Source organism: Sander lucioperca, chromosome 8 (genome assembly GCF_008315115.2).
Source record: "Sander lucioperca isolate FBNREF2018 chromosome 8, SLUC_FBN_1.2, whole genome shotgun sequence".
NCBI classification, from domain to species: domain Eukaryota; kingdom Metazoa; phylum Chordata; class Actinopteri; order Perciformes; family Percidae; genus Sander; species Sander lucioperca.
The window spans coordinates 22,492,288-22,519,884 of record NC_050180.1 but is presented as its reverse complement, the minus strand read 5'-3'; the positions used below and the strand labels follow the sequence as shown (position 1 = coordinate 22,519,884).

The following is a 27,597-nucleotide window of genomic DNA, read 5'->3' as shown; positions in this document are numbered from 1 at the left end:
AGTGAGATTTAGTGTCCGTTATTACAATATCGGTATTACATTTGTATCATAACCCTGCACGACCCATTTACTATACAAATACTATAATGTATTCTCTCTCTCTCTCTCTCTCTCTCTCTCTCTCTCTCTCTCTCTCTCTCTCTCTCTCTCTCTCTCTCCCTCTCACTTCCATCAGTCTGCCTCTGTCTCTCATCCCTCCTCTTGCTGTCTCTCTCTCTCTCTCTCTCTCCAGATCTCATCTGGGCTTTTAGTCAAGAGTTTACCGTGCTGCATACTAACCTACAGCAATTGCTGGCAGTTTTTAACTAACTGTGCGTTTACTTTGTCGATTATTGTTAAATGTGACTATAAGTATGAACATATATACAAACAGACTTTGTTTATAAAACTATACAGTCCCTGACGTTCATTGTCCAGCTGAGAAAAAAAAAATGAAACAAGATGGTCATTTCAATGTCAGGATTTAAAATACCTTATTTTTAAAGCTGATGCATTATTGGCTTTTAAAAACAAGCAATATCTGACACTGTTTAACCACAGCAGTGGCAATAGCATCAAAATACAAGCATCCCAGGTTTTGCAAACTGTATACCTGAATCTTTGGAAAATATAAAACCTAAATTTTATTATACACTGAATTCAGATATGATTTAAATCAGTCAGACAGTATTTCTGATTTTCATCTTCATGGCTTATATATAAAACTGGTGAATTATATTTCACTCCTCTCGCTCTAGAGCAAGCTAACAATTTCATGTAATACAAACATTTCATTTAATCACATACATTTAAAATGAATGAACAGTGCAGGCTAGTGAGGTTGTGTGCCATTCCTCTCCACCTGAACATTACCTCTCCTTTTGTCTCTACAACAGTCTCAGTCCAGCTTACAGGAGCATGCACAGTGACACTTCCTGAGACGTCATTTTAGCTCTCAAATAGAAAACAATCATTTTCTTTAAAAAAAATACCTGAATACTTAGAAATACAATGACATGAAAAGTAAGATAGAGTTTTACTGAAATTACTCAGAGATGTTGTGTAGGCTACTATAATTCCCATCATGATATGGTTTCAAATAAAAAATGAGGTGTATACATACTGTAGAAGACATTCTATTGAAATGTTTTTAGTGAAAACTAACTAACTACAAACTACTGTATGTCAATTAAGAAAATAAATCTACTTTATTTCACTAGTGTCATGATGCTGTTAGAATCACAAGCTGTTTGCAGTACACATTCAGCTCTACAATACACAGTACGAGAAGTCATGTTTGGACTTTGCACAATGGATTTACCGCCACACATGGGCACAATACAGGGCTAAAGACTAACGTTCACTAGACAAATGTGCACATCATCTTCAGCACATGTAGCCAGTTATTATACAGTCAACAGTAATTTGTCAAATTCAGCTTGTTTTGAAAAAGAAAAATGAGGGACCATGTAGCACAGTACGAATGTAGACGATAGTGGATGATAACAGTAGTTTTAGTTAGTTAGCATAGTTGTTCAGTCTGGATATCTTTCTTTCTCTTCAAGGCACAAGAACACTGGGAGTGTTTGTCCAGAAAAGGCCCTGTAGTTAAGGTGCATCTGGGCCCTCGGGGGTCTCTTGGGTCCCCATGTTCACAGGGTGATCTGGGCACAGTGGTGTTTGAGCTTGCAGGGCAACACTCCTCGGTTTAGCTGGTAAAACTCCACCAACTGGATCAAGTCAGTGAACCGTGTGTGACCATCATCCAGACTGTAGAATAACTCCCCTTCATCATCCACCTGCAGTAGAGTATGCACACATATACACGTGTACATGCACATCCACACACAAAGGAATCACACACAAGAGATGGATGACTTAATAAACAATAAGGCTCAAATTTGGAGGTACTTTTGGGAAGATAAATAAAAAACATTGTATATCCAAACAGTGGATTGTACTCACAGGTAAGATCTGAAAGTGTTTGATTTTTTGCATGTGACACAGCGACAGTACAAATGTCTTAGGGTTGCTTTGGCTGTCCCTCAGAAGAAATACTCTGAAAACAAAAGAAAGCTTTTATCTCACTTTAAACCTATTTCGAAATCTCCTAAAATAAAGACATTTTTTATTACATCATGTGCCATTTGCCAGTACTTTACAAATAGACATAGGGCAAATTGTCCAGTCTATAATGGACCACTAGAGAATATTACGTTTAGATGTTGTGATGATACAATAAATCTAATGTTTCTTGTGTCTTCGTAAAAGACTTCTGTCACATTCTACAAAATATATTTTGTATAATGTATAATCACTGTTGAGGATCATGCACCAAATGCAGTAAGCCCAGAGGTCTACAGTACCTACAGTAATAATCCTAATGTCTTTAATGACATAATGTAAACACAAAAGAAAGGAGTATAACTGCTTACCCATCGATATGACCCTGTTGAGTAATTAGACGCTGAGCCTCATCCCGAGACAGTTTGCCGTGGAACCAGGACTGAGTCATGTGGAGGGCTGAGGCACAAAGAGAAATGATTTATTGTTAATGATCTATTTCTCTTATGTACAGATGGCAAATCAAAATAATAATAAAAAAGTGCTCCACAAACCTATGTTTGACACTGAGCTCTGTGATGTGGAGGGGCTCCCATGGCCGCTCAGACGATGGCAGCTCTTTCTCTACGGGAGAAATGAGTTACAGCCGCAATATTAGTTGAAGTAATGTTAATTCATAGATCATTTATCCAGTTTCTCTTGCCTTTGTATTCTAAACGTAATAACAACTTATAGAGGTGCTTGTAACTCTTGATCTTATAAGCTTTATTTTGTTGTGTTAAGCCCCTGTGTGTATGAATATACTGTTGTATATTCAAATAACTATGCTAATTCTTAATAACTCTTGTTACACTGGACATTACCAAATAGGATAAGGTTGTACATTGTAAGAGCACATTATGACATTTGAATAATTAGTTCCTAGATTCTCTCACACTTAAATTCACCAAAATGTCCAGAGTGCATGTTTTCACTGGGTGACATCCTGACTTACCCTCCATGACAGGCCTTCCTCTACAGCCACAGACAGCGCCTCAGACGGGTTCTCAATCACCCGGCTCTTTTGGCCAGAAAAGTCCATGGCCACCAGTGAATTCTCTGAGATGCTTCTCTGAAATTGCAGACATACATTGAAATGTTAGGTTTATAAGAACTGTGTGAGTTTGTTTAAATCATTCCTCAGGTTGTTGTTTTTTTTTGGATGTATTTTTCTGTCCTTTGGGTATTTGTTATACTGTAGAACGGAAGTAGACTGAATTTTGCCTTCTTATGGTATTATATTGCCATCTAGTGTCTGAGTAACGTGACTCCATCTTCATCATTTCTGGATGATTCCAGACAGAAAACTCCATTGAAAAGGGATTAGAGTGGCTTTGAAAAGAATGACACATGGGCACATTTTAGTCCTTTAAGCTGCCATATAGTGAGTGGCTCACTGCACACACTCAAGAAAATTCTTCTTATCAGGATTACCAAGAAGCTTTTAAATTACCACATTTGTTCCTCTACTACCTACTAAGCTTACAATTTAAACGAGTGGTTAAAACAAAGTGAGCAGTGTTTACTTTGAGGATAGAGGCATTCCCGCCCGTCTTATTTACTCTGTCGCAATTCCAATGATGAAATACCAATCATTGCTTATAAATATGTTACTTAATATTGTATAGGAGTACAGCTTTTATTTACTTTGTAGTGATCCCATGAAGCAGTTTTCTCGATGTAGCATGTTTAGCTAAATCTGTCAGGTAAACCACAGAAGCTTCAGTAGCCTGACCCTGCATTTAGCAGATGCATGTACTCCCCTGTCTTTCTAGCTAATTCTAATTCTATTGGTGAGGTTGTTGGTCACATACTGTATGACCCTCCGACAGCAGAGAAGAGGTGATGAGTTGTTAAATCTGAGAACAGCTGATTACTGTGTATTTTTAGAAAGTGGAGGGTTCATGAACACCTCCAAAAGCCATAAATAGATTGGGTTCACTGCCGCGAAAAACACTCCCAGTAGAGTCTTGAGGCTATTATGAGAAACCAAACCCACATTAACACAGTGAAGGTGCCTCATTTGTCCTACGCAATTATATTACTATACTGCTATGTGTTGATTCCAACACATTTTTGAAGCATAAAAACTTATCTTTAAAACAGCATTATTTAATTTTTTTTTGTCACCTATAACCTTACAATATCCACTTTCCTTTTATCTTTAGTCTAGTCTCCACCACCTCCTGAGTACAATATCTGCTGCTAAATGCTCTACCATGTTCTCCAGCTAGTTGTTAATGTTATCTGTCTGTCATTCGGTGCTTGGCAGGTATTATATTAAAGTGGATGTATCAGAGCTTTTTGGCTAAAAAGAAAGTTGCCTACTTTGGCTAGAAATAAGATGTTAGATTTTGTGTTTGTCACCATGAGTGACCTATGTCACACTCTTGAGTCTTTTAATTCATAGGTTTACAAAGTACATTTTTAAAGTGAGAATGTAACATTTTAAGTAATTTTCAAGTGAGTGACATGACATAAAAATAAGACCTTCAACTTACCATTGGGGACGCTTTTTGTTTCTGGTGTGGCTGAATGAAGTTTTGGTACAGTTCCATTCCATACTGAAACACAGACAATGAGCAGAATTTTAAGTTCTAATCCCAAATATCTATTACATGTTAACTTTAAAATACTTTCAGTAGACCTGGAGTGTAGTGATAAATAGGGGCAGATACAAATACATCACAGTGTGTTGTGCTTTACTATAGATTATTTATAGACCAGCAGGAGAGTGACTAATGCTCCAAGTGTATCCAGCAAATATCCAGACTATGAACACATGCTGCTTCTATAAAAAGTAAGAGTGCTAATCCATCATCACTCAATAGTTTCCCTTGACCTCTCTCCCTCTGATCTTATTCTAGCACTGACTCAGCATTTCTTCTCTTAGACATCACCAGTTAGTAATCAGCAAGCCAACCTTTAACAAGCGCATGGCTGTGATCCAGCAGGTCCTAGTCTGCTCATCATCCGCACAAAGCAACTTCAAGTCTCGGGCTGAAGTACACTTTGTGGGCTGGAGAAAGAAGTTACAAGGAGAAAAAAAGGAGTTCAGCATGCTGGGAATCAATACTCTACTTCTGCTCCTTTTGTACAGTTTTGGCATTTCTAGAAAGTGAGGGTACCTTGACACAGAAGCCATAATCTGTAGGTGCTCCATGTAGTTTTTTGGCTGACAACACTGTGTAGACATCACTGTCACTGAAGTCGGCAATGAACTGGAGATGCCTTGGTTCCTGTAAAACAAAGAGGTCCTCATAAAACAAAAGTACAGTATAGATATAAATTTTGATGCAACATCAAATCAAAGTTTTGGGTCTAGTATTCATCTGTAAATCTGTTGTACAGTATATAAGGGATGACAACAGGCAAAAGTGGTAAAATGCCACCTTAATATATTTGAATCAAACCACGCTTACAGTCTAATCTTTTGGTCAGAAGGAACATAATAGCTCATTTAGGACAAAGGTGGAGCACAAGTAAATTTAAACAATGCATATTTATCAATAAATAACAGTGTTATCAGTCATTCTGGGTGTGGTTAACCTATAAATGCATGACAATGATAAGGATAAAATTAGACATACATGTATTGAGACAGTGTCAACACCCACAATGTGCCAAAGATAACTTTCCAAGAAAGAATAAAAATCACAAAGATTACCATTGTTCTGCTTTCATGTGACGCACCTATCCCACTTCCTTATTTAAAGTAATGCCACAGCCGTTAGTGTCTGTGCTGACTGACTAGCAATGTTTCTAACCACAGATGAATGGTGAACCCTGCTGGAGTAAAAGTGGGTGCCATACCAAAGCCCTCCAGCACCCAACAACAAAAGGTCTACTGTTGTAGGAAATGAAAGCAGTTGAGAAGTAGTTGTGTTGGCACGACTGGTGCCTAGGTATAAGCTTCGCTTGTCAGCAGCTTTGAGAGTCCTGTTTCTGCCTGGCTGACATGCCAGCTGACCTAAGGAAAATCAAGCTCAACCTGTTCCACTGCTCTCTCGCAGCAGGATTGAGATATACTGTATACAGACGATGAACTGGTGATCCCACCATGTACCAACAGAGGACTGGGATGTAGCTTCTTAGATTAAGCCATTCATTCAAGTAAGATGACAGACACATATATATCAGAATAAGATTGCATGCAACGGAATGGTTTTAATTCTATGCAACAAATAACCCATGTAGTAATCTGCTTTTGAATTTCATAAAATGCAGACAACATTCTGTAGACGAGTCATTTTGTTTTACTGACCTTGGAAGTTCCCTTACTGGAGAAATAAAGCCCTGACCTCCGCAGGACAAAATAAAACTTCTTCCAAGACTTCCTGCTTTGTTCTTTGGCATGGAGGTATCCATGTATCTCTGGACAAGTGCTGGAGTTGAGAAAGGTCTGTTTTGGGTAGAGAAATATTTGTCCATAGATGGGTGTGTGTGCAGTATACTCTTAAGGTAACACAGGACATTTACACATTTTGGCACTCAAGGACAAAGAGAGTGCAATGTAAACATAATGAATTTGATACCTGTATAAGCTGAGAGTGATCCACCATCCCATTGGCTTCACTTGATATAGAGACCATGTGATCCGGGAAAAAGTCCTACCAATATGAAAGCAACATTAGTTATTACAACAGTCTTTAAACTCCTCAACCCACACAGTGGTGGGAATACAGGTGGTCGGTTCAAAGAGAGGCTATCCCAAGGCAAAATGATGTGTATGAACTCATCACCATATTTACAGTATGATGTTATCACAAACTCACCAGGGGTTTCCTGAAGAATTCATATTTGGCATAATTCTTCCTAAAATACAGCCGGCAGTCTGTGTCCATTCCCCAGCTTGATAGTACCTCCATAACAGACTCATGGTCTTCAATGGTTCTCTCTAGTGAGACCAGGAGGAAAGAAAATCAATGACAGGTTAACTTGTTTTTCACCTCTCTATGGATAAAAGATGAAGGCTGAATAGAATTGGCTGTAATGTCAAAACAAAGTGAAAGACATAAGTTGAAATGTTCTTAAAATGATAATGCAAAGACATCTGCAAAAGATTTCCTGACAAGAGTTGTATTGCTTTATTTCGAGGCACAGAGTTTGGTTATTAACCTTATGTCAATGTATAACCTCTGGATAAATCAGTACAATATCACCATTAATTATTTCCTAGACCTTGAAATGATTGAACAAATAAATGTTTTTCCATTAGGTCAACAGAAAGCCATGTGAAGCAGCTTTGAACAACATCAGGGAAAATGCGTCATCAGACAACAAGTAACTTTTCATGATTTACATGGCTGATAATTCTGAAATGATTTCATTGAATAAACATTTATTGATATGAACTCTTGAGCGTTGTGCAAAAAAGCTAACTACAGTCTACAGCCTAAATACTGTGAAAAACATGTATCTCCAAATGCTTAACTTTTTTTCTGAATTAGTGGGCTCTGAAAGAATTATATTAGCTCAGGGTAATTTTGCGAACTCACAAAAGGAGCATTTCCTCGGTTAGTTTATCTGAAAAAGTAAAATGACATATCTAAATACATGGTTTTCAATGGAAAGCAATTATATGTGGTTTTAATTTTTTTTTAAGCGTTGACTGGAACAGAACAGATGGATGAATTATGTAATGTGTGCAATAGTTTGAAAATGCAGCTGAGAAATGTATTATGCAGTCATACTGTCTCCTAGCAGATCAGTGTTAATATGTGTTTTTAACTGTTGGTTTAATAGATTTAATAAAGAAAGCTTTAATAAAGAACTATATTTTATGTCATTCATACACTATTCTTGAATGCAAATGGTAATGTGCATTTAATATATAAATACTTGTGTCAAGGTATATGTTACATAAATGGTTACAGCTAAAAGCTAATTATTTGATACAGTGCATCAATTCAAATGTCCCTTAGTAGTATCTAAAGCAAACTATTTCTGTAATAAAATGAAACCCCCTCAATTAAACTTGGTGTGTAGCTTTAAAACAATACCAATCAGTTTAATAGCTGGTGGTGCTTTAAATTAAAATGGATCAAATCAGCAGCAGCAGGTAATGTGGCATAGAAATGTAGACCTCACAACAACCTTTTGCATTCCACAACAAAAGCTATGCAGACAATACTAGTAGGGTTGAAAAATATACGTGAGAAAATCTATAAACCCCAATGTAGACAGTAATTGTCTTTATACATGTACTGCACTACCTCTCTCTTAATTAAATGCCAATGGAGGATGATAAATAATATTTTATGCAAGGAAGATATATAATTGATGCTCACAGTGACTAAAACACAATCAGTACCAACATTAGCGCCCCTCATAGTACACACAATGTGATTAGGCAATGAATTGGTTTAGGATTGAACAAAAACAGAGTAAGGTGCTCTGTTCCACTCACACATCTACACGTCACCACTCCGCTGCCTACTGCCATTCCTCCCATCAAATCAAGCAAACCTCGCCCATAGTTCCAACAACATTAACATCACATTTTTAATACTAGACTGGCAACCATATGAATCTGCAAGCTCATGTTTTATTTCTTCTGGCAGATTTTGCGATTTGGCCTGGAGATGTCAGGCTATAGCTTAATACCAGTGCATATTATAAATATGTCAAAATTAAACTAGTGTATATTTTGACTAACAACACTTAACCCCATATTATCTGAGACTCTCACAACTTTTGAAGATTTGATTGCGATACTGACCATGCTGTTATTTTTAAAGATTTTTAAATTGTCATAAAAACATTTTACCTATTCCCAGATGAGAGATGTGTTCAAAAAGAGTCCAGCTGTGGTCATCAATGCAGTGGTTCTTCAAGACAAACAGCTGGCATATGTCCCGGGCAGTGATGTCACTGGGAACCTCTACTGCCCTGCTGGTGTTATCTTCATTATAAACTTTGATTACCTGCAACAGAAGCAATGTATTAACAAGCATCACAACCTATCAGCAGGATGGGATACTTTTTACTTTCAAGAAGCACAATCAGTGTTGTTTCTGAAGTAATACAATGAACAGTATTAAAGGTGAGGCAAAGTATCAGACAAATTAATCAGTTTGACCCACATACACCAGTTAGACATACCTTATATTATAGCAACAAAATACTCAGAAAATTAGAGTTGATGAAAGCCCTACAAAGTACTAGGATGTAAATATTTGAGCTTGTGAAGAAAACTGTTGTAATATTGCAATACCACATTGAGACATCAAACACTTGAATCCATCTGAAAGTAGAACTTACCCCCCTGTTTGGAGACAAGCAGAGTTCTGAGTTAGGACAAGATCTGTAGCCTATGCAAGGCTGAGTACACAGCATTGCAAAAGAGAGCTTTTGTATGAAACATAAAAACATGTGTCTGACAGCACTGTGAGTGTCAGCTGGGAAGTCTCTCTCTCAAGCTGAAAGGAGGCAATTAGACAAAACTGCCTCTTAGCACAGCGCTGTCCACATATCTGTATCACTGGGGCTTGATACAAAATCACCTGCTACCTTTCTCCACCACTAAACATGAAGAAGCCAGAGGTCAATTAGCTCATTCACTGTAGACCCTTTTAGACATGCACCTCACTAGGTTGGACTTAGTAACATTTCCGTATCACTTTCAACACAATACTAGTCTGAATTGAGAGAGAGAGAGAGAGAGAGAGAGAGAGAGAGAGAGAGAGAGAGAGAGAGAGAGAGAGAGAGAGAGAGAGAGAGAGAGAGAGAGAGAACTTGCACGATTTGTATCGCCTCCTAAGATCACTGCAATAAATTATCTCAATCTTCATCTGTTACGCACAAACTCAGACTTAATAAACTAGGAAATACTATGAAAGAGCCCTTTTTAGGTTGTTGAGATCGTTTTTTCTCATATCAGATCAGTCTATAAAAACTATGTTTCCTATCCCGAAAATTATGGTTTCTCCGCTATAAGGGACATTCATGTAAAAGTCACCCATGTCTGAATGACAAAAATCACTTTAAGAGATAGATGAAGCCAGCAATGTAACATATTCTGTGTCTAAAAAAGGGATTAGGAGGAGGAGAGAGAGAGAGAGACAGAGAGAGAGTCACAACCCCCTCTCCATTCACATTCACACGCCCATGGCAAGCAGAGCTCCCAGCATAATGCCCTGCAAGAGCCCACAGAGCAATTACAAAGGTGCTGGTTAAATGTAATGCTAGTTGGGTCAACTCAGTCTAAAGTGGACAGAGGCGGGTGCGGAGAGGGGGCACGGAGGGAGGCACAGTAAAGACCAAATGACTGTCTCTTTTCTTTTCTTTTCTTTCAATGAGTGGTATTGGTTGTTTAAAGCCTGGCAGGGCGAGCCTGATTCCTTTTGTGGAGAGAAAAGAGGTCAGCGCTCTCCAGCAGGGCTGAGGTTTGAGCCCTCAAGGAGACATCAGCCAATGGGATCCTCCAGCTATGACATCATCTTTCAATGTAAACCATTTAGTGTTTAATCAGCCCGCTTGGAGCCTTACAAGACAAATATCTTTGCTTGTGTAAGTCCACAAAGATGAGGGCCTACATTAAACAGATTACTCCAGCAGTCAGGGTTTTAATATAGTTAACACTGCAGGTTAATTATCTCAAATCTTTTAAAACCAAATCAGAGACAAAGACAATAACAGCTGAGAACAACAGTGCAAAACCATATGCATTTTAAAGAAACAAACCCTAGATCATAAAAAGGTATGTATTTGCTGCACTGCTGGTGATAACTGTCTAGCCTGGGCTTCTGTTAAGCTGCTGTGAGGAAGTGGCTTTCTGAGAGTTGGCCAAATGAAATTATTCAGGCATCACATTTCACTAGGAACAGGGTAGGGTTTGTCAGAGGGTAAGAAAACCTTTTTGGCACATTAGCATTGCAGATATACTTGATGTTTGCATTATGTAACACTGAATACTGAAAATAGCAGAATTAGTTTTCCGCAAATTTTAGTTTGGATATTGAGAACACAAAATGGGGGAAAACATTGTGTGAAGATCATTAAATAACTAAATAAATAGCTTGCATACTGCAGGACTCCAAACCTAGGTGACGTTTCGAGAAGACCCACATCGACAATGAATGAATATGTATCTCAACCATGAAATTAATCCATTCCATTCCTCAGACTGTAAACTCGTCTACATACAACAGCCTATTACACTACCATTTTACAAGAGAAGGAGACAGGGAGACTACACAGTGTTACACGGCAGGATTTTATGTTATAAATTATATTTAAGTTTTGTAAAGACCTATGGCAACTCTGAGGGAGCTAATGTGTTCAACAGCTGAGACACTGTGCATTCAAAATGTTGCCCCGGTGTTTCACCAGTGACAGCGTCAGGGCTGTGTGGCAAAGACACAGCCAAAGAAATTCACAAAAAGGCATGCACGTTCTATGGCCTGCTGAGACCAAAACTTGAACTTGTGTTACTATATACAAAGGATCAGCAGAAACACCATCCCAGCACCATGCTGTGGGGATTGCATCTCTGCAGACATTGGAAGAATTGTAGAGGCATCATAAATGCAGCAAAAGCTATTGAAATCCTAGAAGAAATCCTGCTGCCGTCTACAACATTCCCAATTATAAAGCAGTGTTTACTTTGCATTTCCTAAATACTAAATCTTTAAAAATGTGTTTTAACAATGTAAATTATGTTTATGTAAAGTTCGAAAATAGATAGACACAGATGGAGTAAGTTAGAGGCATGATGAAGTGTGGTAGGGCATGGGAAGCCCTAATAATACTATCACAGTAACCATAGAGACAGCACTTACATTCACAGGAAACTGCTCTCTCTATGGTTACTGTGATAGTATTATTTTTTGTAGCATTTGCATAGTTATCAATTATTTGTGGGTGTTTGTCCTAAGGCACCAAAATTGTGCTCACGTGGTTTGCTATCAAAAACTATTTAAGTACTGCTCGGCAGGTTGATTCATGCAGATACAGCATGTACAGAAGGTTGTTTCTAAACATAGAAAATATGCATTGCTATAGTCATAGTTCTATTATCTTTATTGTTACTATAATTGCCACTGTTCATCATGCCCACTGCTATAATTATTATGAATCATATTTCTGTATCTCTCTCCCCCCCCCCCCAATACTGTTTATTATATCAATAGTCTGATAATTACTCAGAATGTAATTACTTTTACTTCCACAAACGAATTATTGTATCATTATGCATTTTTTTTTTTTTTTACAAAAGGTATTTGATAACATTGAGTGGAAGGCACTGTTAATAATTGGTAAGAGTTTCTAATGAATGGCCAGGCAGGGTAGCATGCTGTGTGAACGACTGATGTCTTTATCAGCGAACACAGAGCTGCATTCATCAGCAAGTAACCCTGATCCAAATGTACACATGCTTTCACTCGAAAAGCATTCATGTCCGCCTACGTCATGTCAATCAAATACACCTTTTATGTTGCAACATGCAAAAATAAAGAATGTTACCTGGAAATTTAGTTCTCTATTAGATTATTGTTCATCACTTTAAAAAGGCTAAATGGCTTCAGCTGTTGTGAAAATTAGTTTTTTTAATAGTCTTGGTTGTAGCGATGCCAAAATGAGATGTCACTTTTGAAATATGTGACCGCTACATTACAAAGCGATGGTACAAAGGTCAACCTCACTGGGGGAGATACTGGACAGCAATTTATTTTCAAAAGTGCATCTAGAATGTGTGGATAGTTTAATTTTAATCTGACTGATTTTGATTTTGTACTACCTGAATAATAAAGATAATATTAGCTTCCTAGAGAGCCCCATGTTTGCTAAGTTTGGTACTAGCTAGGTTGGTTGTGCTTGATATTGGTATTTTACTTTATTCTAAGGTACTTTAAAGCACACCACCCAGATAAAATCTTCTGAATGGTTGAATTCATTAATTTAGGCAAATTTTAGCAGTGGTGACACTGTCAACATTAAATTATTTTCACAGCTCCCACACAATACAGTATTGTTAGCTTTGTAAAAACAGCAGAGCAAACATACGAAAATGTTTGCCTCCTCCAACTCGAAGACACGGTCAACTCTGCGGTCTAAATTCTGAAAGTGGTTGGTGCTACGTCTCCTGTCGCGGCCAGAAACAGTTAAAAAGCAGTTGTTCATGAAAGGGCCCGTTATTGGCAGAATATCCCATAGGATATTCCTCTATCTTCGAAAGTTAAAAAAAAAACATCTACATTACATATGGGCCGATATTTTGTTTTTAACATGAAAGCAAAAACATAAACAAAGAATACTTTAAATTTATGAATTACAGAATCATGACCAGATATATATCTATTGAAACATTTTAAAGTTGGAAAAATACACTCATCAGTGCCCTCGAACAATAAAATGTTTCCAAATGAACACAATCTTTGGCATTTTGAGATACTACCCATCACAACACCCCCATGCTGCACCTCCTTCGTCTCTACTGTAAATAAACTTTCAGCCCCACATATACCAATAGATGCACTGTATGCTGGAAAGTGGTTAAATGGTTTTTGGTTTCTAAATATTTTGGCATTCGATAACTGTAAACTAGACCTACTGAAACAGAGCGGATGAGATCGATAGACAGACAAAGCAGCAAACCGTGCCTTCCCCCGCTGATTTTCAGCTGAGTGATTATTGGGAATGCTCTGATTAATACATGTAAAAAAACAATGCTTTGTTTGTGATGACAGTTTTCTTTAGTTTTAGCAGCTAGCACCTACTGTAGGTATAGTCCAATGTGCTCCAGGCAGTGTGGATTTTTTGATAAATGTAGATGATTTGAGCCTTGTGACCTGGCATGTTATCCTGCTAGAAGATGGGTACACTGTGGCCATAAAGGGAAGGACATGGTCAGCAACGTTATTCAGGTAGGCTGTGGCGCTTAATTGGTACTAAGGGGCCCAAAGTGTGCAAAAGAAAATACCCCCCACACCATTACAGCAGCAGCCTTATCTGTTGATACAAGGCAGGATGAATCCATGCTTTCATGTTGTTTAGACCAAATTCTGACCCTACCATCTGAGCTCCTTGCCCATCCACCAGCAAAACCCTCACCCGGCGTAGTTTGGCTGGCAAAGGAGCAGAGAGCCTCGGGTGCTGGCAACATGGAAAAAAGTTTGCATTTGTCTGCATATACTACCCATACTGCAATGACACAACTATCCCTTTAACAAGAAGTTGAACAGATGTACAGTATCTAATAAAGTGTGAGTGTACAGTCATGTTGAACATAAACACCTCTATTAGACCATCTTATCTCAAGGACAGGACAGAGTGAGCCATTTTTCCAATTAAACTGCTCCGGTTTAACCTTGAACTGCACTCCCACAGCTGCAGCTCTATCACAGAGTGGTGGTGAGGAGTTGGCCTCCAGCCTTGTCTATCTTAGAAACCATTGAGAAATGTCCTCCCAGCTCCTCACTGTAACAACACTGAAAAAACTCTCTCTCTCTCTCTCTCTCTCTCTCTCTCTCTCTCTCTCTCTCTCTCTCTCTCTCTCTCTCTCTCTCTCTCTCTCTCTCTCTCTCTCTCTCTCTCTCTCTCTCTCTCTCTCTCTCTCTCTCTCTCTCTCTCTCTCTCTCTCTCTCTCTCTCTCTCTCTCTCTCTCTCTCTCTCTCATTAGCTAAGCTACTGGTGCTTAGGGTGCTAAAACAGAACTGGACCAACTGGAAATGCAAAGTAATAGCCAAAATTCTATTTGTTTTACAGAGAATCCAGCGTGCACCAATGAGGGGATGAATTACAACAGCAGACAAATGTTATCAAGCTACACAGATAAGCATGCTGGATAGCTATAGCTACTTTACACAGTAAAATGACTTGAGCTACTGTGGTCTTATCTAAAAAAAATACATATTATCTGGCCAAATTTCTATTCTGCTGAGTTTGTTGGGATTGGATTTGCACAACATATCTGAGTCAGAGATAGGATAGAAAAGACACTTGAGGTGGCTTGATGAAAATGAAACATTTTTTATCATTAGAACATTGCAGCGTTGCCCCTTTATAAACACCATATTCATCTCATACTACCTACAGTATATGGTTCACAATGAGGTGCCATATTTGTCACAAAGGTCCACACAACATTGTACATTTCAGCTTGCCAGATGATTTACATTCCAGGTTGCCCGTCTGTAACAAGTTATTTAATTGTTGGTACGATATTCAGGTCGTCACCCCCACGTCAACGTAAACAATAAGAGCAAGCCATCATAAGATGGAAGGCAAGAATCTATAAATCCATAAGAAATAATGGAGAAGTTTTAAAAGGGGAGCAGGCTGGAGTTTAAGAATATACATTATATTGTTGTTGGACCGATGTTTGTGAACATGAAGAACTCCTAGAAATCGCAGAACCAACACCACAATCAGGTAATTCCTACCTATACAAAGCGCTGCTCCACATACATTATATAAAAAACCCACCACAAAATGTAATATTCTGACTCAACATGTGGGCTTTTATGTTTAGAATAATCTGCAAACATGAACAGAAGGCAGCACTTTACTAATACAGAGGAAAAATGTTTAAGAGATAGTACAGAGGAGATCCATGAAAGATTCCTACCCGCTTCTGCAGACAAAGTGGTGTGATGGCAGGCAAGGTGACTCTTCTTGCATGGAAATTCATGTTTCTGCCTTTGGAGCACAATTAACTATGTGACAAATATCCGTACATAGTAACTGAAAATAAGGATAATGTACAAATCGTAGTTCTAGGGATATTTAATAATATAGCACTTAATACAGAATGGTAACCCTTTTGGAAGCTATACAAAATGGTGACATCCTTCACCATTAAAGTGTGAGAAACTAAGTCATGTATCCTCCCCACAACACAAACCCCTCCTTTGTCCTTGGGATTGTAAAAACTTTTTTTCTTTTCTCTACTTTTAGAAAGACCGTTCCAATAAACAAAACTGAAAAGAAGATTTTCTCATGAGTTAAAATATACAAGGCCTGAGAAAGCTACTGTTAAATACTGCACCTGGAATCAAAGTATTAAATTCTGCCCAGCGATAATGTAAAACACAGAACATGAGCTGAAGATTTCCCAGAAAGACCATGTTTCAGATTGTTTTTGATTTATTTGTAGCCAGACACTACACAGCTATTTTTAGTGTCAGACATAAAATACATTTCACTAAACAAACATTCCTTAGCATATTCATTTTGCATATACTTTATACATGCTGATATTAGAAAAGGATGAACAAACAATCCATAGTTTAATAACGGTTTAGATAACGACAAACTAAAGAGTTTACTTGGGAAATAAAAAAAGTTGTATACTTGTAGGACAGTTTGCCTCTTCCTGCAACCACATTAAGTCTGCCCTGTTAGATCTACATCAGGCCTAAGACTATTCATTTATTCTCTTGTTTGTTATTACTTTTCAGAATAGCAATTATTTATTCCAAGGATATAAACCATTAACCATTTAACAGTTAACCGACAATAAGCATTTTGACAGATTAATACTATTAGTTAAAAACATTAAAACTAAAAAGTAATTAATGAACGTTTTTTTCCATTGTAAAAAAAAAAAAAAAAAAGCTATAGAATCGATTTCACTGGTTCTCAAACTGGTGGTACGCAACCTCCCTCTAGTGGTATGCAGATGGAATCTCTGATATATTTAAAAACAAAAATGTAATTAATTAATTTAAAAACAATACTATAGAAATACTACAACACGTTCAGTAAACTATAATCAGTTAAAAGAAATTTGTTTGTTTAAGTGTCATATTTTTTGTTTTCGATATCAGCTTGCTACATAGTTACGTTCATGAACAGAGTGCACATACATCCATAATTAGTTACGAGCTGTGATGGCAAGATAGTAAGCAGAGGTAAAATTAATGGTTCAAAAACACTGCAATCGTGGCTACAAACAGGAACTATTAGGAAGAGAAGTGTGAATGATGAGGAGAATATTTTGAGCAGCCTTGTTGAAACTACAGTGGCTAGCACAAGTGCTAGTCGCTACTTAAGCAGCGGCGGAGAGGTCTCCACAGCACCTGCTAGCATCAAACGGTGCAAAACAGTAAGGAGATATGCCCTGAGTTTTGAGTTTTGATTCGGTAGGAGCGGGGTCGAAGGAGGTAATGTTACAGTGTGGCTGTGGCTGTCAACAATAAATAATGTTTTTAGGAATAAACCTGCCTGATTTATTTATTCAGTTATCATTATTATTTCAGTCTTAATGTTCTGAAGATACTGTGAGTTTGTATTAATATTCATATAATGCTTTGGCACTACTGTATCTAAATAGGGTCATGCCATTTAAGCCCTTTAAGAAAGAGAGGGAGAGAGATCCAAAATAGCTCTAATAGTACCCCATAGCCTCAATTCCCATGCCACATCTGTTTTATAGACTAGACAAAGAGGCGTATGAGTTCGCCATATTTTCAGGACACACCCATTTTCAAGCCTCAGTCTTTACCAGGTCAATGTCAAGACTAAGTTTTAAAAGGTTGACAGGTATATTTTAGGTCAAATATACTTTTAAATAGTTTGCCTCTAGTTTAATTTATTAAAATGCACCTAACTTTCCCACTGGTACTACATGGAACTATACTAGAGTAGTCATTTCAGAAATTACAGTGAGAACAAGTGCTTCCACAAAAGATATGAGATGCTGTGCAAGGCAGATGACATTTCTGTAAAGCTATTGTAAATGCATGTATAAGGGAGAGACAGTCGCAGACCACAAGGAGCCTGAAAATGATTGTCTGATGAAGACCACACACATACAAACTCATTCAGCCCTGCTATGGTAATAATGTACTGTATATCTGGTTAATTTTCAAACAATGTGTTTATGCCTTTTTAGTATGGTTAACATTGTAGTTGTGGTGAGAAAGCTGTCTCTTATGTAAATATTTTGGGTCACTCAGTAAGCTAAAAGTGCATCCCAAAGAGGTAAAGCAGCTATGTTGCAAATCTTCTCTGTCACCGAAACCTTGCAAAGCTACAGTAAAAAGCCTGTACACTGCATTTTTCTGTATTACTTTTATCTCCTCACTAGAACCAATCATTGCACTCTATTTCTTCATGGGAAGAGACAGGGAAAGAAGAACCTCCCACAACAGGCTTCATCTTTATCTGGAAACCCAGCACACGGACTTGTGAGAGTGCAGACAAGTAGACGCTGCTAGTTATCACACAACTAAAATTAATCGGAATTAATGGAGCCAGAATGATAACAGAGTATAACTCCCATAACAAAGCCAACTCCAGACACATTGTCCTTGACCATGGTTGATTCAATCAAGACCCCATGATGGCTCTGGCAAAGTAAGAAGTCAGCAACCAGAGGTGCAGTGGTGAATATATGCAGAGTGTATACCCACCTCTGAGCAGGGGGATTCACAGTATGCTGTACCTATCTAAAAACAGCCAGATATATTTATATCAGTATCCATCTTGCAGAGCAAGGACGCTAACCTTACAAAGCAGCTGGATTCTCGCAAAATCACGGGATCACGCACAAATCGCGGGATCACATATCACACGAAAATCCACCTTGTTAGGCTTCAAGTAATGCATTGGTGTCCGGACCAGAGTTGGCCGGACCAGAGTCAGCCGGACCAATTGGCATCCCGTGAGGAGCAAAAGGCTGTTACAGGCATGGTTAAGGTGTGCGTGACAACCGAACAACAACGACGGATGTGATAAGATAGATGGTTCATCCAATCATCTGCCAGTTTTTTTTTAAGGGGCCTGCCCTTTCCCAAACAGTTTCCAATGACAGCTTCTCAGATGGTTCTGTGTTAACAAACCATCTGGAGCATCGGGTTACAAGGACCCAGCCAGTCATGTTAGGATCTTATCTACTGAAACCTTTGTTCCCTGAATTTTGCCTTAAAGGCAATGCCTCCTGCCAGACCCTGAAAAACAGAACTTGGCCTGAAAAGAGTTGACATTTTAAGCATATACTTGGGGAACAGAAGTCCACTACATTCAAAACAGTAAAACAATAGTAGCTATCGTCCACACACATAGCGACGAACAGGAAGCGACCACACCAAAGCACATAATAAAACCTGATTAATGTTGAAGGAGAATCATCTGCAAAGGAGAGGATGAGATTGACATAATGTAAGTCAGTGTTACAACAGCAGCCATAGCCCTCTAAGGATTCACAAGCATTGTTGATCATGTGTGACTCAAACCACAGTTACCTGTTAACGGGAAAAGTCAAATTTTAAGACTCCCAGTTTTCGAACTACAAGGAAAAGTTTCTGTTTATCTGTCAGGGGCACTAAATTATGGAATAAACTAAATAATTAATTAAAGCAATGTCTAATCATATTCCAATTCAAAAAGATGTTCAAAGAAATTATATTCCAGAGGTACAGAGAAACACAGTGCAATTAATAACCTGGGCTTATGTTGAACAATTTGTAGTATGTGTATAATTATTGTTGTGTATGGGTAAATATATGAATGTGAATATAACTTCTGAATATATATTTTCATTGATTACAGATTAATTATCTCTGTAGATGTATTATTTTGTAGGTAACTCATTTAATAGGATAGAAAGGGTATAAAGGGGTAGGAGTACATAAGTTTTACTTCTTCCTACTCCTCTTTGCATGTGTAAATAGAGGTCTTTAAGTACTGGAAATTATGGACTTTTATTTTTTAACTGTTCTTTTTATTACTATTTTTTTCCGATGTTTTATTTTATTTACATGTTCAAAATAAAAGATATCAATCAATCAAAGTTCAACAGGTGCTGAGATTCAGCCTTGAAATTCTGAAAATGTAGGAGAGTATAAAGTAGCCTAAAATGGACCTCAGAACTTCAGTACTTCATTACAGTATTTGAGTAAATGTCAACTGCCAATCTCTGGCGCCACAAAATCCAAAGCATACTTGAGGTGTGCTGTCATGCATTTTCATTCACACTACTAAATGTTTGACTGTCCAAATCCAACAAAATTGGCCTTTTTAGGTGTCAGCACACAGTATTTAGCACTGTCTGCTTCTGATAAGATCAGAAAAGACTGTGAATACAGCCAGTTTAATTGTGTTTCCGCGTTGTGTGTGTTTGAGAGAGAGAGATGCTACTTGTGTTTGACATGAACACATTCTGCGTTTGACCTATTCATATCAGACTACTCTCACAGTTTAATCCCTTGTTGTTGCTGTTTACACATGGCCCAGGTCTGCAGCTGTCATTCCCCACATCACAGTTAAACCATAGAATAATACCAGTTTGGTAAACACAGTTTAACAAAGTTCAGTAAAAACTTGTCACAGCAATTTTTACATTGACATTCATCAACACCAAGAAGAATATGTGGGCTGATTTTTAGAACTATTAGCTTTATTTGATCTCATTAGTAAATGTAAAAATTGAGAAGGATAACATGTTTTGCGGACCTACTAAAACTCTTTTATTATCTACCATAAAATCAATAATAATATAATATTTTTACAGTCATTATATAGTGATACTATAGTTATTATGAAAATCTCATATCAAAGCCGAGCAGTGTCAAACCTGCATCAAAGCCCAGATAGGTGCAGGGTCATAAACACAGCCAACGTGTGTTGAACCATTCAAAAAAAAAATTTATCCCACAACTGAAACAACATCTGAAAAGAGTAAGAAAGAGAGACATAAAAGAGCTGAACGTGCATCTAACACCAGATGACTTCCTATACTGTATATAACACATACTCTACGTTAGGCACAAATAATGACAACTATGTGCAGAGATTACAGAACATGACGCCTAATTCTAACTTCTCTGATTCTCACATTAATCTATTGCATTATATTGTTCTTGTCAGTGTTCAATGATACCTTATGTTGATTCAAATTTATAAAATGCAAATGATGCATAAGGTATGGCTTCAGCATAGCTCTGTTTGGTCAGTAGACAGCTTTAGGAGAAATTATTAAGCAGCTGAATGGAGAGATCATGAATAACTGTTTTATATGTTGAGTGTGACCCTGAGGACCCTGTTACATCTGCTGAAGAGGAGAGGCTGCAACTCATAGTGAAGAACACGTAATGGTGCATGCTGCGTCTGAAATAACATCTCTAAAGCGGCAGGCATTTCCTCTGAGTCATATGGCTGAACTGAACACTCAACACCATCTGGACTCAACACTGCCTGTGTGCTTCTTGTTTCTGGTAAGAGTCCAAGCATGACTGCCCACTATATTCCTGGAGAGTGTAGGCTGTGCTAGTTAATTGGACTTCCTCAAAAAGTTTTTATTTTGCCATTGTATCATGAATATAATACGCCAGTTCTTCTGTGATCTTATGCTCAAAGCCATCTCATCTTACACTTACCTTATCAACAACAACAATCCTACAAATATGTACAGCATCATCATGTCATGCTAAATTCTGTGCATTTGTGTATGCAGTGACATTGTGCTATGGCTGAGCCAATAGTCTTACAAGCTGAACCCTTGGTATTGCCAGTGGGCACTTTTGCTGAGGTCAAACTCAAAAGTGCAGGAGGATTATATTTCACAAAGTAATCACTAATGTCACAGTTGTATATCTAAAACCGTTGAGGTAGTTTAGGACACATTCTGACTTATTCACCATGCACACCGATCATAGTTGTCTTTACGTGTAACAATGCATTTTCATGTAACTGACACTGACACACTGACATTGTCTGCATCTAGAAATGTAGTTATCTGGAGGCTGTTGGGCTGACAGCAAATCTAGGTTTCTCATTGACATAATGTGGCAGTCATGACTTGGTGGCGTTGTCATGGAAATGTACCATGACAATGCAAACACAGGGCTTAATGGGGGCTCAGATAAACCAGTTTCTCACGAGTGAAATAGCTTTAAAGCCTGTGTAAAACAGAGCCATGTCACACACAAGGTTCTTGCCACATTTCAGCAAAACCATTCAAATCAACTGCAGTTAAACTAAAAACATGGTCAACTAGACAAAGTTGATTGAGATGCCTCATGACAGACAGCACTACCATTTTCCTAGCGTGCTCATTTTATAATCTAAGCCTGTCCTTAGTAGAAGATTACTCTTTACAGATAATTCTAACTGATGGGAAAATTACTACCCAAAGACACACTGGGAAGCTCAATGCACCATTTTAAGTTAGAAGAGTGGGTGAGGGTATGAGTGCTGCACAGATGGAACAATGATGTCATTGGTTTCTTGGATGCTACTGAAAGAAGGTCATAACCCTGTGACATGAGGATTGTGACACAAAAACAGCTGTTCACGCTGACATATTCCCTTTGTCTTCCCAATACCGCTGCTGAAAAGACTAAGTGAGAGGCTGTCAGGCCCTTGAGGTGCAGGCACAGGCCTCCTCAGTGAGATATACAAGTAGCACTTTAAGATTTGCTAACAAGGAAGCCACATTGTTGCAGAGTGGGGTCAACAGGGTGTCATATTGCTCCTTCACTGAGAAACTTGAGGATTATTCTCGCATATATCAAAGAAAAGGTCAAATCCGGGCAAACTGTCTTCACAATAGGCTGGAGAGAGCACAGGAGAATTGGCAATCACTCTGTAATTATCTGATGTGAATCTTTTAATCGTGTGAGGATGGAATCAAGTAGAAGGCTTATTTAAGACTTTGTATATGAGGTAGAGAGACTCCAATGTTAGATAATCAAGCAATCTTAACATAATGCGTCCAGAGGAACAAATAACAATTTGCCAATCACACATATATTACGAGTACAATGGAAGTTTCAGAAAAGAGAAAGCACAACTTTCTGTACATTCTTAGCATGAAAGCAACACATGAGCACAGAGAGGTCTAATACTGCTGATGGTCCTTGTTAACTGCTGAGCTCTGTAATTTCAAGCATTCCTATGAGTCATTGCTTTGAGCTGCCCCCTGCTGCTACACATGCACACACAAATACACACATGTATACACACATACACCACAAAGATACTGAAAAACCTGAAATCAACTTCAGCATACAGTATAGGGATACACATCCAGGAAATATCTAGTGGTTGACAAACCAGAGTAATTTAACAGCCATGGAAAATGTATAGACAAAATCCATTTTGAAACCCTTGCACTTTTAAAGCAGCCCATAATTGTTAGCTTTCTAACATAATGAATGTGCTCTCTTTTTAGAATTTGGCAGTGAGTTGTGTATAAACGTACAAATCCACAACAGATCACAGGGTTATATTAAGTAATATTTTTCTGTGCATAATAATACATTTTCTACTGCCCTGCACTGATTGGTTAAACGATTATTCATCACAAGTTGTGTATCATAATTTGCAGTATGTATGTGCAAGTTGCTGTAGACTGATCTAAAAGGGGCAAGCAACAAAAGCTGTAGAAAACCAAAAACACAAGAGCAAAAGTACAAGGAATGCATAAAGAAATGCATTGCAAATGTTAGCATGCTCAGTTAACTAGCTTACTACCAACAGTGGTAACTTCCAAAGCCAAGGAACACATCATTAACCAACTACATACAGTACAATATGTAGGGTTATAAGTTAAGTCTCCATTCTGGACCAACACATCAACAATAAAACAGCACATTGTATTTTCTGTATACCAAAGCATTTATCAGAAATACAGTTAAAATACTGTAGAGGAAAATGTGAAAAATTGCATTGCAGGTTGATTTAAGGTGTGCGCACCTAAATGTTCTGCCTGTGCCCATACAATTTTAAGTTATGAGTTACAGTGCACCTAGTAAAACAAGTTAGTCTGCCATTGTTTTCAAAGTTACTCTAAATTGCGAGTGGTAAATCTGTCACTGTTATCATTGTCAACTGCATATGTGCCATGTTAGACTGGGAAGCGCAGTCATAGCAACAGTAACTAAGAGGGGCGGGGCTTAGTGAACGGTCAGTTGGTGACAGTTAGAGCAAGTAAGAAAAAGAAAGAAATCAACAAAACTGACAAAATTAACTCAAGATCTAGACTGGAGTGAAAGCTTTTCCAGGACCAGCAGGTACTTCCCCATATTCAGTGCATTACAAATCACACACCCTGTGCTAAACAAATGTACAAGAGTGGCTGTTAGGCATTAAGGCACAAATGCAATGTCTACAGGTGGTATCAGAGATCACAGTGGGCACTGTATGTAGGTACAAACCTGGTCTCTCAGAAGTGGTTACATTGTGCGTGTGGATTGTCTGAGTGTGCTGAGAGCATTTTTTATGTCCTCACTGGAACTAATTTACATACTCACACAACTGGTACTACCATCCATATGACCTGAAGTTTCAGATAAATCACAAGCCAAACATCTAACTATGCATTTATGTAAATCTTAATATGTCCTGCAGCGTTTTTTTCTGGCACTTGTTCCAATCAAAGTTACCATAGCCATGCTGCCTGAGGTATCACACGGAAAAGGTTACAACAGAGGCCCTTTTTTCTTTAACTAACATGCCTCTTTGTGTCACAAACAGACTTTAGTACTGTAAATGGAACACTCACCTGAGTTGCACTACTTTTAGTCCATGGTAATAAACATTCAGAGACAAGGGGGGAGAGGGTTGAGGTGATAAGCTCAGGGAAAGGGTTTGGAACAGGGGAAGAGAATGAATCCTCTCCCTCTTCATTGCTCCTGAAGGACAAAAAACAGATGGCGCATGAAATGTGGCAAGCATTGTTGACATCTTATTTAAAAAATCTATCAAAGTGCCAAGTATGTCAGGCTGAATGTTTGGGCAACGTGTAGAAAATTATGCACTGATCTACAATATTTTATTTAATATATTATTTAATATTTTATTTAAAATATTGTGTAAATATGATGTGGTAAAGTCATAAAAAACATGTTTCCATAGTGTATTTTGGGTTTAATATCACTCACTTAAAATATCATACTTGTATACAGAAGCTTCAGTGAATTGTTGGATCAAGCAAATACAGAATTTACAGTTTGTGTGATACAATAAATCACTTCTCTCCCTATTTTGCCTGTCAGAGTCAGTCCAGACTGTAACATCAGAATGATGTATTAGACTTTATGCTAGACTGATTTCGTAAGCTGTTACAACATATTGCTAGTTCCTCTGTTGCTCATGTCCCATAGAGGAATGGGGAGTATAAATGAAGCAGGTGATAAACACACACAAGGCTGTCACTGCAAGGACTTCTCCTGCTCTTAACTACCAGACGACACACCCAACTCATCGTCAGACTTTTGATAAGATAATGCACATGTGAGCTGCTCCTGATTTCACAATATAATAGCTAACAGACGAAAAAGCATTTCAACTGCTGGCTAGAGAAAAGTAAGCAATATTACAATACAAACAAAATACATTTCATAATCCCAAAATATCCTAATTATGTGTCACTCCTCACCACCCCTAAGGTATGTATCTGCAAATGGTTGGCAGTAAAAAGTAGTCAGGCTATAGGTTTTGTTCTTTAATCCTGAAACGCATTTAACATGTCCTTATAGGGCTTATAGGGAACTAGCATCTGAATCAATCAGAAAAAAAAATGTGTGAAAAGATCATCTACAATACCATCTTCAATTATTATATAGTAAGAAAGAGTTAGATTTCAGCACACTTGCAGATGAGAGGGCCTCAGTTTCCGAAAGGTGCCTTTCTCTGACTGACGTTTTCTTTACTGCTCTGTAAACACAGCAGTTACTGAGTTACTAATTATCTCCCACAAACTAACAGGTGCTTGATTTGATTCCAGGTCTTTAACTGGACTGCTACAAAAATACATTACACTCCATTGACAGCTGCGTTTGAGTTGAGCCAATTGTGTTTACAGGTACAAAGTCTACACCACAGCTTTCAAATAGACGTCTAACTCCTGCAAATACAAAGGGTACTATTCTTCTGCAGGGCAGCTCACATTGTACAGTGTAATCACTAAATTTCAGTTTTAGTGCAACTAAATTTATCTTAATTAAATCTTATAAACAGATTGGTGTCATTCATGGCAAGCGCAAAGAAAAATTAGTCATACCTGTTCCCCTTACAGAGCGTATTCCTGATCTTCTGGGCATTTGGTGTTAGTAAAGGAGCTCGCAAAGGGATGAGGGCTGGGCTGGGAAAGCCACTCACATTACCCTTGCCACCCTGTAAAATCTCTGCTTTCTCTCCGAGGCTTCCAGAAGTGTGTATTCCGTCCAGTGTGTTATTCATATCACTCATGTGGGCCAGCTAAATCCAAGGCATCATCTGGAGCAGAGAGAAGAGACGAGCTGTTAGACTGGAGTGTGTGCAGAGCACAGAGCAAGCTGGCTGGCGGGGCTCATCGGCTCACAACTCAGCACACACACACACACACACACACACACACACACACACACACACACACACACACACACACACACACACACACACACACACACACACACACACACACACACACCTCTACACACACACACACACACACACACACACACACACACACACACACACACACACACACACACCTCTCGCTCATCTGCTGCCCACGAGGCCAGCTGGCCCAGTGGGGCAAAACGATCCCTCCCACCCAAATATGATCCACCACAATAAAGATAATTTTTTAACACAATGACTCCCAAAACAGCCATCTTTGCTCTGACACAGTAGTGTACTAATAATTGCCTAATTTGTTCAGCCTCAAGTCTTTAATATTGTTGCTTTAATTTCCCTGCTTTTGTTTATTGATATAGCCTAGTTATCTTTGCAACCAGGAAGGCAGGAAATGTGCACAACAACACACAAGAACACTTACGCAAAGGGGACGTCTTTAGCTCAGTAATGACTCTATGAAAACTATAAAACAAACTGTTCTTTTGTCATGGACTTCGCACAGGGATCCAAATTGCACTTTAAACTTAGTGCACTGTAGAAGGCATGTGGTTGTACAGAGTAGCCAGCCCAGTGTATTGGTTGTCTTGTGGGCTGTGTCATTCAGTGACAGGCTCCATGTGGGGGATGGTTGGGATGATAACATCTTTTAGAAAGGTAATGTGTAACAGAGTCTGACCAGGGGAGGACAGGCTACTGGAGACAGACAACAGGCAGCATAGGGTTAAAACAATACCTCACTACATTAACAGAAGACAAGGATAACTTGATTACTTTTGTAAATATGACAATCTGGTGCAGTGATCAAATCCAAGTTGATTTTACCTTCAAAGGGAAGAAATGAAGAGTAAAGGAATAGTGCAACGTTACATCTCAGAATGATAAAAGATCATGAATTTCATCTTCCTGAATTTAGGGCTGGGCAATCTTTCTTTCTTTCTTTCTTTCTTTCATTTTATTATACAGGAAAGTTAAAAGTAACATTAAGTTACAATATAAACGGGCCTGACTCAGTTTAAAAACTGGTTTCCAGCAGGTTCCTGTTCTGCAGAAACATAAAACAATAAACACAACTTACAGTACATAAGGACAGAAACATTTGTACAGGACATCTGCATGGACTAGAGAGATACGGACAGCTAAAACAACAATACAGTTACAGCACGAGGACAAAAACATAGGTACAGGACATTAGTATGGGCTAGCTAGATACAGACAACGAAAAACAAC

General features: G+C 38.3%; 1 protein-coding gene across 6 annotated transcripts in view; it reads right to left on the bottom strand.

Moving 5' to 3' along the window:
- Positions 1–599: 599 nt before the first annotated feature.
- The window catches only part of grb14 (growth factor receptor-bound protein 14), a 31,895-nt gene continuing 4,897 nt past the window's right edge, over positions 600–27,597 (bottom strand). Inside the window, exons 2-15 of one of the 6 annotated variants that reach the window (XM_031298421.2) lie at positions 26,033–26,247; positions 24,533–24,662; positions 8,852–9,008; positions 6,858–6,979; positions 6,618–6,692; positions 6,347–6,484; positions 5,211–5,321; positions 5,006–5,101; positions 4,584–4,646; positions 3,038–3,154; positions 2,598–2,667; positions 2,415–2,502; positions 1,945–2,038; positions 600–1,778 (exon numbers count right to left, since the gene is read on the bottom strand). In XM_031298421.2, the coding sequence (XP_031154281.1) occupies positions 1,632–1,778; positions 1,945–2,038; positions 2,415–2,502; positions 2,598–2,667; positions 3,038–3,154; positions 4,584–4,646; positions 5,006–5,101; positions 5,211–5,321; positions 6,347–6,484; positions 6,618–6,692; positions 6,858–6,979; positions 8,852–9,008; positions 24,533–24,662; positions 26,033–26,220 (1,596 nt within the window). In that variant the 5' untranslated portion in view covers positions 26,221–26,247 and the 3' untranslated portion in view covers positions 600–1,631. Of the gene's footprint in view, positions 1,779–1,944; positions 2,039–2,414; positions 2,503–2,597; positions 2,668–3,037; positions 3,155–4,583; positions 4,647–5,005; positions 5,102–5,210; positions 5,322–6,346; positions 6,485–6,617; positions 6,693–6,857; positions 6,980–8,851; positions 9,009–9,345; positions 9,512–15,652; positions 15,898–24,532; positions 24,663–26,032; positions 26,344–27,597 lie in introns of those variants that run through there. The other 5 variants (XM_036003927.1, XM_031298411.2, XM_036003926.1 and 2 more) reach the window with 5 other exon arrangements.